The 17,711-nt window shown below is 65.6% G+C and overlaps 2 protein-coding genes across 2 annotated transcripts; both read right to left on the bottom strand.

The window, feature by feature from the left end:
• Positions 1-9,543, bottom strand: LOC118697200 (glycoprotein-N-acetylgalactosamine 3-beta-galactosyltransferase 1-B-like). The gene is given in 7 exon segments (XM_036399735.1): positions 1-249; positions 6,810-7,474; positions 8,066-8,284; positions 8,686-8,892; positions 9,215-9,259; positions 9,262-9,394; positions 9,538-9,543. Coding segments are annotated over 7 exon segments (1,524 nt in total).
• LOC118697352 (protein OS-9-like) lies at positions 9,525-17,654 on the bottom strand. The gene is given in 15 exon segments (XM_054517684.1): positions 9,525-10,010; positions 10,637-10,752; positions 10,829-11,264; positions 12,265-12,555; positions 12,632-12,717; positions 13,391-13,427; positions 13,512-13,597; positions 13,713-13,832; positions 14,989-15,190; positions 15,777-15,875; positions 15,967-16,043; positions 16,134-16,197; positions 16,740-16,917; positions 16,919-16,963; positions 17,650-17,654. Coding segments are annotated over 15 exon segments (1,971 nt in total). The 3' UTR covers positions 9,525-9,881.
• Positions 17,655-17,711: the final 57 nt, after the last annotated feature.

Below are 17,711 nucleotides of genomic sequence, written 5' to 3'. Positions count from 1 at the left end.
TCACCCCGGGGGGGTCCGGGAAGGGGATGGGCAGGGCTCGGGGGCTTTGGGGGCTGGGTGGCTCCGGGTGGCGTTGGGAGTCGCGGGGGTCCCGGTGGTGTCGGGGGTCGCGGGGGGGCTCAGGAGGGGTCGGTAGCGGGGTCTGTAGCCGTAGGGGCGCAGCCGCTGGCTCAGGTACTCCAGCTCGTACATCTCCTCCCCGGACACGTAGTGGAAGGACACGGCCAGGTCCGAGCAGCACTGCGGGCCCTGGGGGGGACACAGGGGGGGTCTGGGGGTGGCACCGGGCACCCAGAGCCCCCCACCCACCTTGGTGGCACGGGGTAGGGTGGGGAAGGGGCGCTGGGGGCTGTTCTGGTCAGCAGAACTGAGCGGGGGGGGGCAGCGCCAGCACAGGGGCCACAGGAGCACGGAGGGGACACAGGAGCATGGAGGGGACACTGATGACAGAGGGGACACCGCCGATGGAGGTTGGGCCCCACAGGGGTGGGGGGACACGCTGGGGGCCATGGCCATGGCAGGAGGATCATGGATGGGTGTGGAGAGCTAGGGATCTGCGTGCGGAAGATCTTGGGCTGTACGGGTAGGTAAGAAGGCCCCCCTCACCCTGCAGTCTGACCTTTGCTCTGTACCTGGCCACACCCGGCCGGACGTGAGCAGAGGGAAGTGACACAGACTGCCCAGTCCATAAATACCCCTGAGACCCCTCAATAAACGCCATTTGCTGTCCACCACATTGGTGTATGTAGCATTGGACCGAGTGACCCTGGGCCTTGGGTCACCGTGCCGGACCCCTCCGAACCAGGTCGCTGTGCCGTAACGGCAACATCTGGTGCCGAAACCCGGGACAATCGCAGCGCCCGGAGTTCGGGATTTCGCCTGGACAGGGGACCGGTGGCTGCACAGCAGGCCTAGTGCAGCGGGGGGGATGCCCCCGGACCAGCGTGGACCATGGAAGCCATAGCGAAGGTCGTAACTCAGATGCCTGCTCAATGGGGGATTGATTGCAAGCTAAAAGATTTATGTCTTGCTATACCGAGACTTAGTAAGCTGGGGGCGATAGACAGCCCGGTGGATATTCTCTATTCGGAGATATGGGATACTTGTACAAAGATTTTAGCTGAGGAAACTATGTCCTCAGGCTCAGGGAAAGCTCTAAAGTCATGGGGCCGAGTCGTGCAGGCTCTGCAGAAAGCTAGAGAAGAGCAGGAGACCTGGAAAGCCGCGCAGGTTTGCTTATTAGCCACGCCGCAGTTGGGGGTGGGCGCGGCAACGCAGACCGCGGAGGGCTTCGATCAGATCGGCACCGCGGAACCGCGAGCGCCAGATTCCCCCGAGCAGACCGCCTTACCATCAGAGGGGGGGGAACACGCGTGGGTGTTTTGGCGGGGGTTAACGGAGGAAGCGCGGGAGGCGGCGAAATCGCCGGACCCCGAAGGGGTGGATAAAAGCGCACCCCCTCCGTATGCGTTTGAAAATGGCGCCGAACCGCGTGTTCAGGGCGGAAAGGAGAACACGGCGGGCGGAAATGCAGTCAGCCTGCTTAACAACGCATGCGCGGGCGAGCGGGGGGACGGGGCGGCCCCCGCGGAGGAGCGTAAGGCCAATCAGAGCGCTCAGTTCACTTTAGGTCCTTATGGGGCAAGGACCTCCCCCAGCAGGAGGCGGGGGGACCCCAGGGGGAGGGAACGGCCCGACCCCCGCAAGAAGGGGCGGGGTCGGAGCCCAAGAAAAAGGCAGAGCAGCCGGGAAACGTCCGGGCAGTCGACTTCCGATTCGGACTCGAGCTCCGAGCTCGAGAGGGGATCGGGGAGTTCCGACTCGGATTCGGGTTTTAACAGAAGGAGACCAGCGGCATACAAGGTCACTAGCCACAGCGCTCCTGCAGGGGTGAAGGGGATATCGGAGAAAGATCGAACTCCGCTTACAGACTGGCGGAAAATAAAAATAGCGTGTGCTGAATGGATTCCGTCGGCGAAACTGGTGGTTCGGGTGGGGGGAGCCGGCGGGAATCAAAGGACCTATTCCCCGGTAAACCCGAAAGACGTGCAGGCAATTATTAAAGCAATTGCAGATAGGGGAATTAATTCTGCCATGGTTTCCACACTCATTGACAGCGTTTTTGGAGGGGATGACATGTTACCTTTTGATATTAAGCAGACTTGCAGAATGATTTTTGATGGGGCAGGGATGATCGTTTTTAAGCAGGAATGGGAGGATAACTGTATTAAGCAGCTGGCCCTGGTAACAGGGGCAGACCATCCACTGCACGGCTCCAGCATACAGAGGTTAATGGGCACAGACCCTACAATGATCACCCCTCAGGCACAGGCTGAGGGCTTGCGGGCACATGAGGTTATGACAACAACCCGTGCTGCCCGAGAAGCCATCCGTGTTGCTTCCAAAGTAATAGCCAAACCGTCGCCTTGGACCACAATAAAGCAGAGTGAGAGTGAAAGCTTCACTCAGTTTGTGGATCGTTTACAAGCTGCCTTGGACTCCTCAACATTACCCTCAGAGGCAAAGGGTCCTGTGCTGGCAGAGTGCCTACGCCAGCAATGCAACTCAGCCACCAAGGACATTTTAAGATCACTGCTGCAAGGCTCTAATCTAGCTGCCATGATCAGACACGTTGCAAAGGAAGAACACCTAGCTCTCATTCAAGCAGCAGTTCACATTGCAATAACGAGTGTCATGGCATGCTTTAAGTGTGGCCAAGCTGGGCACGTGGCAACAAACTGCCCCCAGTCAGGGCGCCCACCAGCAGCTGCTCCACCACGCCAGGGGAGACCTAGGGGACCATGCTGGGCATGTGGAAAGAAAGGGCATTTAGCTAAGGAATGCAGATCCAGGCATCAGGGAAACGGGAGAGGGAGGGGGCAGCCGGGCCGTATCCAGCCTCCTCCCACCTGGAACATGCAGCGGCCCAGCTACAGCAACCCCCAACGGGGCACAGGGCTTTCATGCCCACCACTTCCACCCTCCCAGGGAATGACCAACTTTGTCGCCCAGCCAATGGCTCAATCGAACCCATCTGCACCTCAGGAATACCAAGAACAGCTCCCTGGGGCCGAGGCCCCTGGGTGGCTTTGGCCATGAAAGCATGGGAACGGGACCCATGGGTGGCCTTCGCCGCGAAGGTGGGGAAACACCCACTGATCGTGTGGGCAGTGTGTCGTCTCCACAACAGCTCCGACGACTCGGCCATCTGCCTTCCCTTTTGGGTGGACACAGGGTCAGATGTTACCGTCATCCCAGACATACATTGGCCTCGACCATGGAAGCTAGAAGTAGCCCCCATGGTGGGCGGAGTTGGAGGGCTGTCCCGAGCCCACAAGAGCACCCAACCCGTGGCAATAACCCTCTGCACCGAGAGAGGACCGGGAAGAGCTATCACCCTCACTGCATATGTGATGTCGGACTGCCCACCATTGCTAGGGAGGGATGCCCTAGCCCTGCTGGATGTTAGGGTGACGAATTTATTCTAAGGGCCACTGTCGCGTACCCGCCATTGCCCATCAAGCTGACTTGGAAATCAGCCGACCCAGTGCGGGTCGAACAGTGGCCCTTGTCAACGCCTCGAATGAATCTTGTTTCTAGGGTTAGTAGGCGGAGGACAAGCAGACACAAAACATTACCCTCACCAGCCATTCAGGTGGGTTCTACGCCATCTCTCAGGTGAGGGGGTCATCAAAGAAATTGTTACAGCCGACATCCCATCTTTCGAGTTCAGGTTAAAAGACATTTTTCCCATGCATACAGGGCACCCCAGATTTCAGGAGACAACAGTATTTGGGATGTACTGGTGCCCTGCTTCCAACCCAGGAAAAAGTTATTGTAATTTCCCAGGGCATGGATATTGTGGATATTGGGGGTGTGAAACTATTGTGATAAGCAATAGATGGACGCCTCAACAGCCGGATAAGTTCCTGCAAATTAAGTACACTCCACACGGCTGTATCGAACCAAAATATGACATGGATGGGTATGCGCTTATGCCCAGAGGCTTGAAACAGCACACTTGCACAGGTTATATAATGACACTCCTGCAGCCGACCCATGATGCCTGGGCCACAGGTAAAGTGTGGACAGCGTATGCTCATCTCCCTAACCGCAGCATCTGGGCGAACATACAAATTATCAGACTCCCAGCTTCAATATCCCAATCAGTCGGACCCAACCCGGTTCTAGTAGTAAGTAGACCCAGGGAAGAGATCGCAGCTAACGGTAGTTCTAGCCGCGAAACACAGAGGTCGAAACTAGCCTCCCCATCCGATCTCTTAACCAAACCAACCCTCTCCAATCCATTCTTAAGCGTGTTAAATGCTACCTTCTTATCGTTAAACCAATCCAACCCCAACTTCACAGAATCATGCTGGTTATGCTATGATGCACAACCCCCTTTTTACGAAGGTGTTGCCTTCGATCTCCCATTCATCTTCTCTAAGTCAAACAATCCACGCCAATGCAGATGGGACACCCCCCAGAGAGGTATCACCCTAAGTCAGGTTACGGGCCAGGGCAAATGCTTTGGCAATGCAACCTTGGCAAAGCAGATGGGCAACGTCTGCAAGGAATTCGTCAAACTTAAGGAAGTTCCAGTGGGTGATCCCAGCTGCATCGGGAATGTGGGTCTGTCACGGATCCGGGGTAAGCCCAGGTGTACTCCTTGACAAATTCGACCATTCTACTGACTTTTGTGTCCAAGTTCTAATTGTCCCCAGAGTCCTGTATTGCCAAGAAGAAGAGGTGTACCGCTTGTTCGAGGAACCCAACCGGCTCTACAAACGAGAGGTGATAACAGGCATCACCATCACAATGCTCCTCGGTTTAGGAGCTACCGGCGCTGCCACAGGCATCTCGTCCCTTGCAACACATCAGGGACTGGCACAACTGCAGATGACAGTTGATGAGGACTTGCAAAGGATCGAGAAATCCATCTCTTCCCTGGAAAAATCCCTTTCCTCACTCTCAGAGGTTGTCCTCCAAAACAGGAGAGGACTGGACCTCTTATTCATGCAGCAAGGGGGCCTGTGTGCTGCCTTGAAAGAGGAATGCTGCTTTTATGCAGACCACACCGGAGTCGTCAGAGACTCCATGGCCGAACTGAGAAATCGGCTAAACCTTAGGAAAGCAGATAGAGAAGCTCAACAGGGCTGGTTCGAGTCGTGGTTCAACCGGTCTCCATGGCTCACCACCCTGATTTCTACCCTAATAGGCCCAGTCACTATAATCTTACTAACCCTAATCTTCGGGCCTTGCATATTAAACAAACTGGTGCAATTTGTTAAAAGGCGTTTGGAAATGGCTAACATTTTGTTTCCCGAGCGCCGACAATTACTTTAAGGCGCGCCACTTACTAACAAACTTACGATTTTACACTAATTCTACTAACCCATGAAATTTTGTAACCTTTACATTTTATAACTTTATAAGATTTTTACTAATCCATGAAGGGGGGGGAAATGTGGAGAGCTAGGGATCTGTGTGCGGAAGATCTCGGGCTGTACGGGTAGATAAGGAGGCCCCCCTCACCCTGCAGTCTGACCTTTGCTCCGTACCTGGCCACACCCGGCCGGACGTGAGCAGAGGGAAGTGACACAGACTGCCCAGTCCATAAATACCCCTGAGACCCCTCAATAAACGCCATTTGCTGTCCACCACATTGGTGTATGTAGCATTGGACCGAGTGACCCTGGGCCTTGGGTCACCGTGCCGGACCTCCCGAACCAGGTCGCCACGCCTTAACGGCAGCAACCCACCTTGGTGGCACAGGGCAGGGTGGGGAAGGGGCGCTGGGGGCTGTTCTGGTCAGCAGAACTGAGCGGGGGGGGCAGCGCCAGCACAGGGGCCACAGGAGCATGGAGGGGACACAGGAGCATGGAGGGGACACTGATGACAGAGGGGACACCGCCGATGGAGGTTGGGCCCCACGGGGGTGGGGGGACACGCTGGGGGCCATGGCCATGGCAGGAGGATCATGGATGGGCAGGGAACACCGAGGCCACCAGGGTCACACTGGGGGGACAAGCTGGCCATGTGTGAGGGGAGACACGGTGGCCACATGTGGGGGACACGCGGGTCACACACAGCCACACAGTGCAAGGACATCCTGGCATGGCCGGGGACCTGGCAGCGATTTGGGGGGCGATGCCACGGCCCCCCCATGGCCCCCCTGGCAAGAAATGCCAGCCGGGCACAGAGGTGGCTCTGCCTGCACCTTGAGGGTGTCACGGCCATGGGAGGTGGCCAGGGACACGCTGGGGGCCATGGCCATGGCAGGAGGATCATGGATGGGCAGGGAACACCAAGGCCACCGGGGTCACAGGTGGGGGACCTGTGGCCATGTGTGAGGGGGGACACGTTGGTCACACGTGGGGGACACGCTGGTCACATGTGGGGGACACGCTGGTCACACACAGCCACACAGTGCAGGGACATCCTGGCATGGCCGGGGACCCGGCAGGGAATTGGGGGGTGATGCCACGGCCCCCCCATGTTGGCAGCCGGGCACGGGGGTGGCTCTGGCTGCACCTCGAGGGTGTCACGGCCACGGGAGGTGGCCAGGGACATGCGGGGGGTGGTGGCCACGCACGGTGGGGACAGCAGAGCCACACAAGGGGTCTGTGGCTGTGTGCCAGCCGGGCACGGTGGGCGAAGATGCCACCCGAGGAGAGCTGTGCCACTCTCAGGGAGACAGCGGCTGCTGAGGGCACACACGGGGGGTTCTGGCCGTGCTTGGGGGGCACAGCCACCCCCCCCAGCTGCCCAGGGTGTGTGACAGTGACCCCGGCCGGGCTGTGACCCACTTCCACCACGGGGTACCAGCAGTAGCGGCGGTACCAGAAGCCGCGGGCGAAGCGGTGCGTGAGGTGGATCTCGGGCGGGAAGGGGTGGAAGGTCTCTCGTCCCCGCGTGTCCCGCGAGTCCCCCACGGCCACCCCGAGCCGCTCCAGGCACTGGCCCAGCGCCACGTCCTCCTCGGGGCCGCTGTGGCCGCAGGTGCCGCGGGCCAGGGCGGGGGCCAGGCGGGTCAGGGCCCCCCGGCTGAGCACGTACCCGGCCCCGCCGCTCATGAAGCCCTGGCGGGCGAAGGGGCGGAAGCGTTTGCCGAGGTAGAGCGGCCGCCGGGGCGGGTGCGCGGCCAGCAGCCAGCGCAGGTTGTCCAGCAGCACGAAGGTGTCGTCGTCGGCCTTGAGGAACCACTCGGCGCTGGCGCGGAGGTGCCGGTGCACGAACAGCAGCGCCCGCACGGTTTTACGGTAGAGCTGCCCCCGGCCCTCGGGCACCCCCAGCCCCAGCGCGGGGAAGGGCGGGGCGGGCTCGGAGCTGACGAACAGCGCCACGTTGCAGTGTCGCGCCCAGGTGTCCCGCACGTGCCGGGCTTTGCTCTCCAGGTTTTGGGGCGCTGTCATCACCCAGCACAGCACCCGCACCCGCCGGAACAGCCCCCGCGCCACCGCCGCGTCCTCGCCTGCGGGACCGCGCAGCGGAGACGGCGATGTCCCCGCGCCGGCGCTGTCGGGGCGTGGGCACCGTCCCCAACCCGCGGAGCAGAGGGGGTGAGGTCCCCCCGCGTCCTCCTGCCAGCCCCATCCCACCAGAGACCCCCCCCGTCCCCACCTGCAGCGCCCCCCCTCACCTCAGTGCCCCTCATCCCCTCAATGCTCCCTTCCCTCTGTGCCCCCCTCACCTCACTGCCCCCCCGTACCCTACTTTTCTCTCCTCAGACCCCCCCGCCTGTGTCCTGCCTCCCCCCTCTGCACCCCAGTGTGTCCCCCCGTGCCTCAGTTTCCCCCATCTCTAAGCCCCCCCACACTCCCCAGCCCTGCCGTGCCTCAGTTTCCCCCACCTCAGCCGTGTCCCTGCTTTCCCCCAACACCATCCATTCCCCTCCGGCCAAGCCTCAGCTGTGCCCCCATCCCTCAGCTGCCACTCTCAGGGCATTGTCACCGTCCCCAACCCGCGGAGCAGAGGGGCTGAGGCCCCCCCATGTCCCCCTGCCAGCCCCATCCGCCCCCCGTGTCCCCTCCCGGTGCCACCCGCCCCTGGCAGCAGCGCCCACCTGCAGCGTCCGAGGGGGCCACGCCGTAGAGCGCGGGGGACGGGGGGGTCCCGGGGGGGCCATCGGGCACCCGGGGGTCCCGGCTGGGGGCGGGCACCGGCTGGGGCAGCAGGAGGCCGCGGAGGAGGAGGAAGGTGGTGATGAAGCCCACCAGGACACCCCCGTGGAAGGACAGGCGGGGGCTCTGCAGGCCCAGGAGCAGCATGGGGACACCTGGGGGGGGTCATGGGGACCCCCTGTCAGCGTGGGGGCAACTGGGGGGGTCAGTGGGGACCCCCTGTCAGCGTAGGGACACCTGGCTTGTGGGTCTGGGGGTCAGTGGGGACGCCCCTGTCACCCCCCAGCGCTGCAACTTCATCTGCCCGGTGGGGCAGCCCCGGGTGGAGCCCGTGGGAGGGGGGTACAGGGCACAGGAGCCACGGAAGGGACGGGGGGGGTGACACCCACGGGACGGTAACGGCACCATCCCGCGCCCCGCACCCCAAATCCAGGGGGGCACGGGGGGGTGACACTGAATCTCTGTTTTCAGTTGAGGGGGGACAGTGGGGGCAAGGCGGGGGGGGACGGGGGCAGCTGTGGAACGGGAGGCGCCGGCTGTGGCCTCACCTGGTGCCGCGGGTCGGGGGGTCCCGGCCCAGCCCGGGGGTCCCACGGTCTCTGTCGGTTCCTGGGTCCGGGTTGGTTTGGGGGCCCTGCTGGGTCCCGGGGCTACCGGCGGGTCCGGGGGTTCGGGGGCTCCTGGGGGTTCCGGCGGTGCTGGGGACGCCGCTGTCCCCGAGGGCTGGGGCGGCCCCGGTGGTCCCGGTCCGTCCGGGTAGCACCGAGGGCTCTGGCGGTCCCGGTGGCACCGCTGTCCCCAAGGGCTGGGGCGGTCCCGGTTCCTTCGGGACCCCGGTGGCACCGCTGTCCCCAAGGGCTATGGCGGTCGCGGTGGTCCCGGTCTCTTCGGGACCCCGGTGGCACCGCTGTCCCCAAGGGCTGGGGCGGTCCCGGTCTCTTCGGGACCCCGGTCGCTCCGCTGTCCCCAAGGGCTGGGGCGGTCCCGGTTCCTTCGGGACCCCGGTGGCACCGCTGTCCCCGAGGGCTGGGGCGGTCCCGGTTCCTTCGGGACCCCGGTGGCACCGCTGTCCCCAGGGGCTGGGGCGGTGCCGGTCGCTCCGCGTTCCCCGCGCTCCCATTGGCCGAGGCCGGGGAGCCCCTGGCCCCGCCCTAATTCTGATTGGCTGCCGCGCCCACGGCCCCGCCCCTCCCGCAATTTTGGGCGGGGGGCGGAGGAGCGGAGACCCCGGGACGTGTGGGGGGGGAACACAGACACAGCCCCGGGGCGACCTCGGTTTATTGATAAAAGGGGGGGGGGGCGAACGCGACATCTCATTATGAGAGAGAGACCCCCCCGGGCCGGGGGCGGCACCGACGGCTCCAGGACCCCCCCCCCCCCCCCCAAATACACCCCCCCCCCCCCAAAAAATCACGGCCATTCCTCCCCCCCCCCCCCAGTTCATCCGTGTCACAAATGCACCCGGTGACAGGGTGAGGTCCCCTGGGGGGGCACAGTGACCTCCCCAAACAGGGCAGGGTCCCGGGGGGGGCACAGTGATGTCCCCCAGCAGGGCAGGGTCCCCTGGGGGGGGGCACAGTGATGTCCCCAAACAGGGCAAGTTCTGAGGGGGGGGGGGGGGGGCAAAGTGACCTCTTCCCTCCTGGGGGGGGACCCCGGGGTCCTCGGGGTGCCCCGTGCCCGGTGCCAGGGCAGGGCAGGGATGAAGCCACAATTCTGGGGGGGCCGTTCAGGATTTAAGGGCTCAGATTTGGGGTGTCAGAAGTCTTGGTCCTCGGAGTCGGCGGGCGGGGGGGGCTCCTGGCGGCCCCCCCAGACGAAGCTGTAATTGTCCTGCAGGGCCTGCAGCCGCCGCCGCTCCTTCTGCGCCTCCTCCGTGCCCTGCACCTGCCCAGGGGAAATCGGTGCCCACCTGAGATCAGTGCCCACCTGACATCAGTGCCCACCTGAGATCAGTGCCCACCTGACATCAGTGCCCACCTGAGAGCTGTGCCCACCCTGAGAGCTGTGCCCTGCACCTGCCCAGGGGAAATCGGTGCCCACCTGAGAGCTGTGCCCAACCTGACATCTGTGCCCACCCTGACATCTGTGCCCACCTGACCTCTGTGCCCCCCCTTTTACCTCAGTGTCCCCCCTTCACCTCTGTGCCCTCTCACCTCGGTGCCCCCCCTGACCTCACTGCCCCCCCGTCCCCACTTTTCCCTCCTCATCCTCCCCGCCTGTGTCCTGCCCCCACCCTCTCCTCCCCAGTGTGTCCCCCCCGTGCCTCAGTTTCCCCCCCGTGCCTCAGTTTCCCCCCATCTCTCAGCCCCCCACACTCCCCAGCCCTGCCGTGCCTCAGTTTCTCCCACCTCAGCCGTGCCTCAGTTTCCCCCAACACCACAAATTCTCCTCCGGCCGAGCCTCAGCTGTGCCCCCCTCCCTCGGAGCCCCTCCCTATCCCCTCGGAGCCCCTCCCCCTCCCCTGGGAGCCCCTCCCCATCCCCTCGCATCCCCCCCCCCCGCCCCCTCACCAGGATGCTGAGGAAAATCTCCTTCAGGCTCCGCGAATCCTCCTCCGACAGCCACTGCGCCCCCTCCTCCTCCTCGCCCCCCGACGACGCCGTCACGATCTTGATCTCGATTTTCCCTGCGGAGGGGGCCCGGGGGGGGTTGATTTGGGGGGGGGGGCGCTCTCCCCATCCCCTCAGGACACCCCCTCATACCTTCAGCGCGCAGCCCCTCCTTGGCCAGCAGCTCCCGCACCTCGTTCTCCACCTGCGGGGGGCTCTGCTTCTCCCGGGGGGGCTCCCGATCCTCCCGGGGGGGCTCCTGCTTGCCCCGGGGGGGCTCCCGCTCCTGAGGGGCGGCCCGGCTCCCGACCCTGCCCATCCGCACCCGCACCCGCCCGTCCTTGGGCACCCGGGGGCTGCTGCCCTTCCTCGCGGCTCCTTCCTCCTCCTCTTCCTCCTCCTCCTCCTCCTCCTCCTCCTCCTCTCTGCGGCCCCCGGAGGGGTCGCGCCGGGGCTCGGGGGGGTCGCGGCGGGGCTCGGCCCTGTCCAGCCGCTCCATCAGGCGGCTCAGGGTGCTCGCCAGGGTCCGCGTGGCGCGGCTCCGGTCGAACTCGCCCTTGAGCCCCTCGGTCTCCAGCTCCTCCTCCACCTGCACCGGGAGGGGTCGGGCCGGGCTCGGGGCAGGTTCGGGCCGGGTTCGGGCAGGTTCGGGCCGGGTTCGGGGTGGGTTCGGGCAGGTTCGGGCCGGGTTCGGGCCGGGTTCGGGGCAGGTTCGGGGCAGGTTCGGGCCGGGCTCGGGGCGGGTTCGGGGCAAGTTCGGGCCGGGCTCGGGGCAGGTTCGGGCCGAGTTCGGGGCGGGTTCGGGCAGGTTCGGGGCGGGTTCGGGGTAGGTTCGGGCCGGGCTCGGGGCGGGTTCGGGCCGGGCTCGGGGCGGGTTCGGGCCGGGTTCGGGCAGGTTCGGGGTAGGTTCGGGCCGGGCTCGGGGCAAGTTCGGGCCGAGTTCGGGGCGGGTTCGGGCCGGGCTCCGGCCGGGTTCGGGGAAGGTTCGGGGCGGGTTCGGGCCGGGCTCGGGGCAGGTTCAGGCCGGGTTTGGGGCGGGTTCGGGCCGGGCTCGGGGCAGGTTCAGGCCGGGTTTGGGGCGGGTTTGCCAGCCTGGCCAGCACGGACCCGAGCAGCGGGGCCAGAAAGGAGTCCCCAGGCTTTCCCCACCTCTGCGGGGCAGCCCTGGTCACATCCCACAGGGTCCCCAGCCCAGCCAGGGGAGCCCCAACCCTTCCAAGGGGTCCCCAGCACAGCCAGGGGGTCCCAGTGCCCCTGTGGGGGTCCCAGTGTCCCTGTGGGGGTCCCAGCGCTTCTGTGGGGGTCCCAGACCAGCCAGAGGGTCCCAGTGTCCCTGTGGGGGTCCCAGGCCAGCCAGGGGGTCTCAACCCTCTCATGGGGTCCCCAGCCCAACCAGGGGGTCCCCAGCACAGCCAGGGGGAGTCCCAGCCCCAACAGGGGGTCCCAGTGCTCCTCTGGGGATCCCAGCATGGTCAGGGGGGTCCCAGTGTCCCTCAGGGGATCCCAGCCCAGCCAGGGGGTCCCCAATGGGGGTCCCAGCCCCTCTGGGGGTCCCAGCCCAGCCAATGGGGGTCTCAGGGGGTCCCCACCTCGCTGATGATGCTGTCGAACTCCTGCTCCATCTGGTTCTTCACCTCCTCCTTCAGCCTCGCCACCTGCTCCCGTGGCAGCAGCTCCAGCCCCGCCAGCAGCGGCCCTGCCTCCTCCTCCTCCTCCTCATCTTCATCCTCATCCTCCTCCTCCTCCTCCCCCGTGGGAGGGGCCTCGGGGCCAGGCAGGGCCTCGGGGCTGGGGGGCTCTGCAGGGCCAGGTGGGGCTGGGGCAGCTTTGGCTGCTTCCTCCTCCTCCTCCTCCTCCTCCTCGCTCGCCTTCTCCTTGGCCTGAGGCAGTGGGAGGGGGCTCAGGGGGAAACTGAGGCACGGGGGGGCCCGAGGGGGGGCATGGGGGGGTGCCCACCTTCCTGGTGGTCTCCTTGAGCTCCTCGATGAACTGCAGCAGGTCCCCGGGGCTCCGGATCACCTTGAAGTGGATCTTGCGTGGGTCTGCAGGGGGGTGGCAGTGCCAGGGGGGCACGGGGGGCACAGGGGGGTGACATGGGGGACACAGGGTGAGCATGGAGGTGACATGGGAGAGACAGGGTGAGCATGGAGGTGGCATGAGGGCATAGGGACACGGGGTGGGCATGGGGGTGACATGGGGGACACGGGGTGGGCATAGAGGTGACATGGGGGACACAGGGGGCATGGGGGTGACATGGGGGACACAGGGTGGAGGTGACATGGGGGCATGGGGGATGCAGGGTGGGCACCGAGGTGACATGGGAGACACAGGGGGGGCATGGGGGACACGGAGGGGCATGGAGGTGACATGGGGGTGACATGGGGGACACAGGGGGCATGGGAGTGACATGGGAGACATGGGGTGGGCATGGAGGTGACATGGGGGTGACATGGGGGACACAGGGTGGAAGTGACATGGGGGCATGAGGGACACAGAGTGGGCATGGGGGTGACATGGGGGACACAGGGGGGGCATGGGGGACACAGGGAAAAGGTGACATGGGGGACATGGGGTGGGCATGGGGGTGGCATGGGGAACATGGGGGACACAGGGTGGGCACGGAGGTGGCACAGGGAACACAGGGTGGGCATGGAGGTGGCACGGGGGACACAGGGTGGGCACGGAGGTGGCATGGGGAGGACACCCAGGACTCACCGGCTGCCCGACCGCCAGCTGCCCTCAGGGACGGCTCCTGCAGGGAGCACACAGGGGATGGAACAGGACTCAAACCCCCCCAAAGTGACCCCAGAATGTCCCCAGGGCCACTGGGACTCACCCTGGTGCTGTCCCGCTGGGCACTGGCTGTGGCTGTCACCTCCTGCTCCCCAGCTGTCACATCCTGGGCTGGCTCTGGCTGGTTCCCTGGGACAGGGGGGACACAGCTGCCACAGGGGGGACACAGCTGCCACTGGGGGGGTCCCAGAGGGAGAGGGGACAGTGGCAGCGCTGTGACAGCGAGGAGGGGACAAGGCCATACCCTCCTGGGTGCCCCTGGGGCTCTGCGAGGGCGGCTCAGAGCTGTCCCTGTCACTCCAGAGCCGCGTGTCCAACGTGCGCAGCTCCTCCGAGATCTCCTCCACCTTCCTCTTGGTGTCAGCTGGGGACACAGGGACAGCTGGGGACAGGGACAGCACAGCTGGGGACACAGGGACAGGGACAGCACAGCTGGGGACACAGGGACAGCTGGGGACAGGGACAGCACGGCTGGGGACACAGGGACAGGGACAGCACAGCTGGGGACACAAGGACAGCTGGGGACACAGGGACAGCACAGCTGGGGACACAGGGACAGCTGGGGACAGGGACAGCACAGCTGGGGACACAGGGACAGCACGGCTGGGGACACAGGGACAGCTGGGGACAGGGACAGCTGGGGACAGGGACAGCACAGCTGGGGACACAGGGACAGCTGGGGACACAGGGACAGCTGGGGACACAGGGACAGCTGGGGACGGGGACAGCATGGCTGGGGGACAGCCCCAGCTCCATGCTGCAGGGGACCATGGCAGTCCTGTATCCGAGGGGACACGGCCAGCCCTGGCACAGAGGGAACAGTGCCAGTCCCAGTGCCAGCCCCAGGGGACAGGGTCAGGAAGGTGACAGTGCCAGCCCAGTGATGGAGGGGACAGTGCCAGTCTCAGGCTGAAAAGGACAGTGCCAGCCCCAGACTGGAGGGGATAGTGCCAGCTCTAGGATGGAGGGGACAGTGCCAGTCCCAGGATGGAGGAGACAGCACCAGGACGGATGGGACAGGGCCAGGCTGGAGAGGACAGTGACAAACCTGGATGGAAGGGACAGTGCCAGCCTTGGGATGGAAGGGACAGGGCCAGTCCTGGGATGGAAGGGACAGGGCCAGGCTGGAGGGGACAGAGCCAGTTCTGGGAAGGAGGGGCCAGTGCCAGCTGTAGACTGGAAGGGACAGTGCCAGCCCAAGGATGGAGAGGCCAGCGCCAGTGCCAGGCTGGGGTGACAGTGCCAGCCCAAGGATGGAGAGGCCAGCGCCAGTGCCAGGCTGGGGTGACAGTGCCAGCCCAAGGATGGAGGGGCCAGCGCCAGTGCCAGGCTGGGGTGACAGTGCCAGCTCTAGGATGGAGAGGCCAGCGCCAGTGCCAGGCTGGGGTGACAGTGCCAGCTCTAGGATGGAGGGGCCAGTGCCAGGCTGGGGTGACAGTGCCAGCCCCGCACCAGGGCTCAGTGCCAGCCTCAGCTCACAGCCCCGTACCCAGCACCCCCCAGGGCTCCCTGGTACTCACAGACTTGGGCACGCACGTACTGGACGTACTGGGCGGGCGAGAGGGCGGGCTGGCAGCGGATGGGCTGCGGTGCCAGCCCCGGGGCCGGGCGCAGGAAGGGGTGGTGGCAGATGCGCGTGGTGTGCACGGTCAGCACGTACTGGCACGACTGCGGCTCGTCCACGCGGGCGATGTAATCGCCGGTGCCCTCCTCGCACAGGAACTGCGGGCACGGCCCCGGGGTGAGGCCCTGCCGTGCCCAGGGTGCCCCTCAGTGCCCCCCCAGTGCCCCCAGTGCCCACCTCGATCAGGCATGGGGCGGTGCCCCCTGTGCTCCCCAATGCCCCCCATGCCCCTTGGCACCCCTTGGTGCCCACCTTGATCATGCAGGGTGCTGTGCCCCCCCTGTACCCTCCATGCCCACCTTGATCATGCAGGGTTCTGTGCCCCCCCTATGCCCTCCATGTCCCCCATACCCACCTTGATCAGGCCTGGTGCTGTGCCCTCCCTGTGCCCCCCATGCCCACCTTGATCAGGCCTGGTACTGTGCCCCCCCTGTGCTCCCTGTGCCCTCCATGCCCACCCTACTCAGTCCTGGTGCTGTGCCCTCCATGCCCCCCTTGCTCAGTCCTGGTGCTGTGCCCCTCATGCCCACCTTGCCCAGTCCTGGTGCTGTGCCCCCCCTGTACCCTCCATGCCCGCCTTGCCCAGTCCTGGTGCTGTGCCCCCCATGCCCGCCTTGCCCAGTCCTGGTGCTGTGCCCCCCGTGCCCAGTCCTGGTGCTGTGCCCCCCGTGCCCCCGTCCTTACCCGGACCTCGGCCTCGCGGGCTCTCCCGGTCAGGTCGCAGCGGGAGCCGTTGACGTAGCTCTGGCTGTGGTAGCGCCTCAGCTGGTGCTGCTTGGAGGCCTGCAGGGGTGGGTGGGCACAGGGTGGGCACAGGGTGGGCACGGGGTGGGCATGGGACAGCCCTGCTGTGCCCAGGGCGGGGCACACCCACCTTGGCAGTCTCGTCGTCCCAGTCGAAGGCAGACTGGTAATAGCCCAGCACCAGGACATCGCCCTTGATCTCAGACTCTGAGGGAGGGGTGGGCACACAGTGGGCACAGATTGAGGGGGGGAGGGGTCCTCAGGGCCGCCCTGTGCCCGCCCTGTGCCCAGCGTCACCTTCCAGGTGGTACTGCTGGATGTGCCGCCCGTAGCAGAACTCGTACGTCCACCAGTCCTTGGTCTGGGGAGAGGGGAAGGGGCTGAGGGTGGGGCATGGCGGTGCCCCCTTGGCACCTCCCCGTGCCCCCTGGCACCTCCTGTGCCCCCCCCGGCATCCCCTGTGCCCCCTGGCACCCCCTGTGCCCCCATGGCACCTCCCCGTGCCCCCTGGCACCTCCTGTGCCCCTCCTGGCACCCTCTGTACCCCCCTGGCACCCTCTGTACCCTGTGCCCCCATCACTCCCCGTGCCCCCCATGTCCCCCCACGCCCACCTTGACCAGGCAGGGTGCTGTGCCCCCTATGTCCCCTCCCCATGCCCACCTTGACCAGGCAGGGTTCTGTGCCCCCCTGTGCCCTCCCCATGCCCACCTTGACCAGGCATGGCGCGGTGCCCCCCCTGTGCCCCCCAATGCCCACCTTGACCAGGCAGGGTGCTGTGCCCCCCATATGCCCCCTCTGGTGCCCACCTTGACCAGGCACGGTGCTGTGCCCCCCTGTGCCCTCCCCATGCCCACCTTGACCAGGCAGGGTGCTGTGCCCCCCATGCCCCCTCTGGTGCCCACCTTGACCAGGCATGGCGCGGTGCCCATGGGCCGCAGCAGCTCGGCCACGCCGGAGCCGTTGTAGGTGCGGGGGTCCCGGGGGGGGCCCGGGGGGGGTCCCACGGCCGCGGGGGGCAGGTGGCACTCGTAGAGCTGCTTGAACCGGGACGCCACCGTCACCACGTCCTGGCGCTGTGGGCACGGGGTCAGGGCACTGTGGCACCCCTAAAGAGCCCCTGGCACCCCTAAAGAGCCCCCATAAACACCCACTGGCACCCCCAAACAACCCCTGGCACCCCTAAAGAGCCCCCCTGGAACCCCAGAGCCCACCCTGGCACCCACAAACAACCCCTGGCACCCCAAAACAGCCCCCCTGGCAGCCCTAAACAGCCCCCCTGACACCCATAAAGAGCCCCTGGCACCCCAAAACAGCCCCCCTGGCAGCCCTAAAGAGCCCCTGGCACCCCTAAAGAGCCCCCCTGGCACCCCCAAACACCCCTTGACACCCCTAAAGGGCCCCCACCCAGAGCCCACCCTGGCACCCCTAAAGAGCCCCTGGCACCCCCTGGCAGCCCAGAGCACCCCCAGCACCTTTAAAGAGCCCCCCTGGCACCCCTAAACACTCCCCGGGGCTCTGCACCCCTTGGGAAGAGCCCTCTGAGGACCCCACAGACACCCCTGGGACCCCACAGAGACCCCTGGGACCCCAAAGCCTCCTCCAGACTCCCCCAGTGATCCCATAGCCCCAGAGAGACCCCACAGACTCCCTCAGTGACCCCAAAACCCCTTCCAGTGACCCCAGAGCCCCCTGGTGACCCCACAGATGCCCCAGGGACCCCAAAGTGCCCCCAAGCGACCCCAAAACCCCCCCGGATGGGACGGGACAGACCCCCCCCCCAACCCTGCCCCCCCTCTCCCAGCCCAGACAAACCGCATCCGGCCCAGCCCCCACCCTGTCCCTGTCCCTGTCGCTGTCACACGGGGGGGGGGGGG

Source organism: Molothrus ater, chromosome 30 (assembly GCF_012460135.2).
Source record: "Molothrus ater isolate BHLD 08-10-18 breed brown headed cowbird chromosome 30, BPBGC_Mater_1.1, whole genome shotgun sequence".
Classification (NCBI taxonomy): domain Eukaryota; kingdom Metazoa; phylum Chordata; class Aves; order Passeriformes; family Icteridae; genus Molothrus; species Molothrus ater.
The sequence above is the reverse complement of the archived record's forward strand: the minus strand, read 5'-3'. Positions and strand labels throughout refer to the sequence as shown.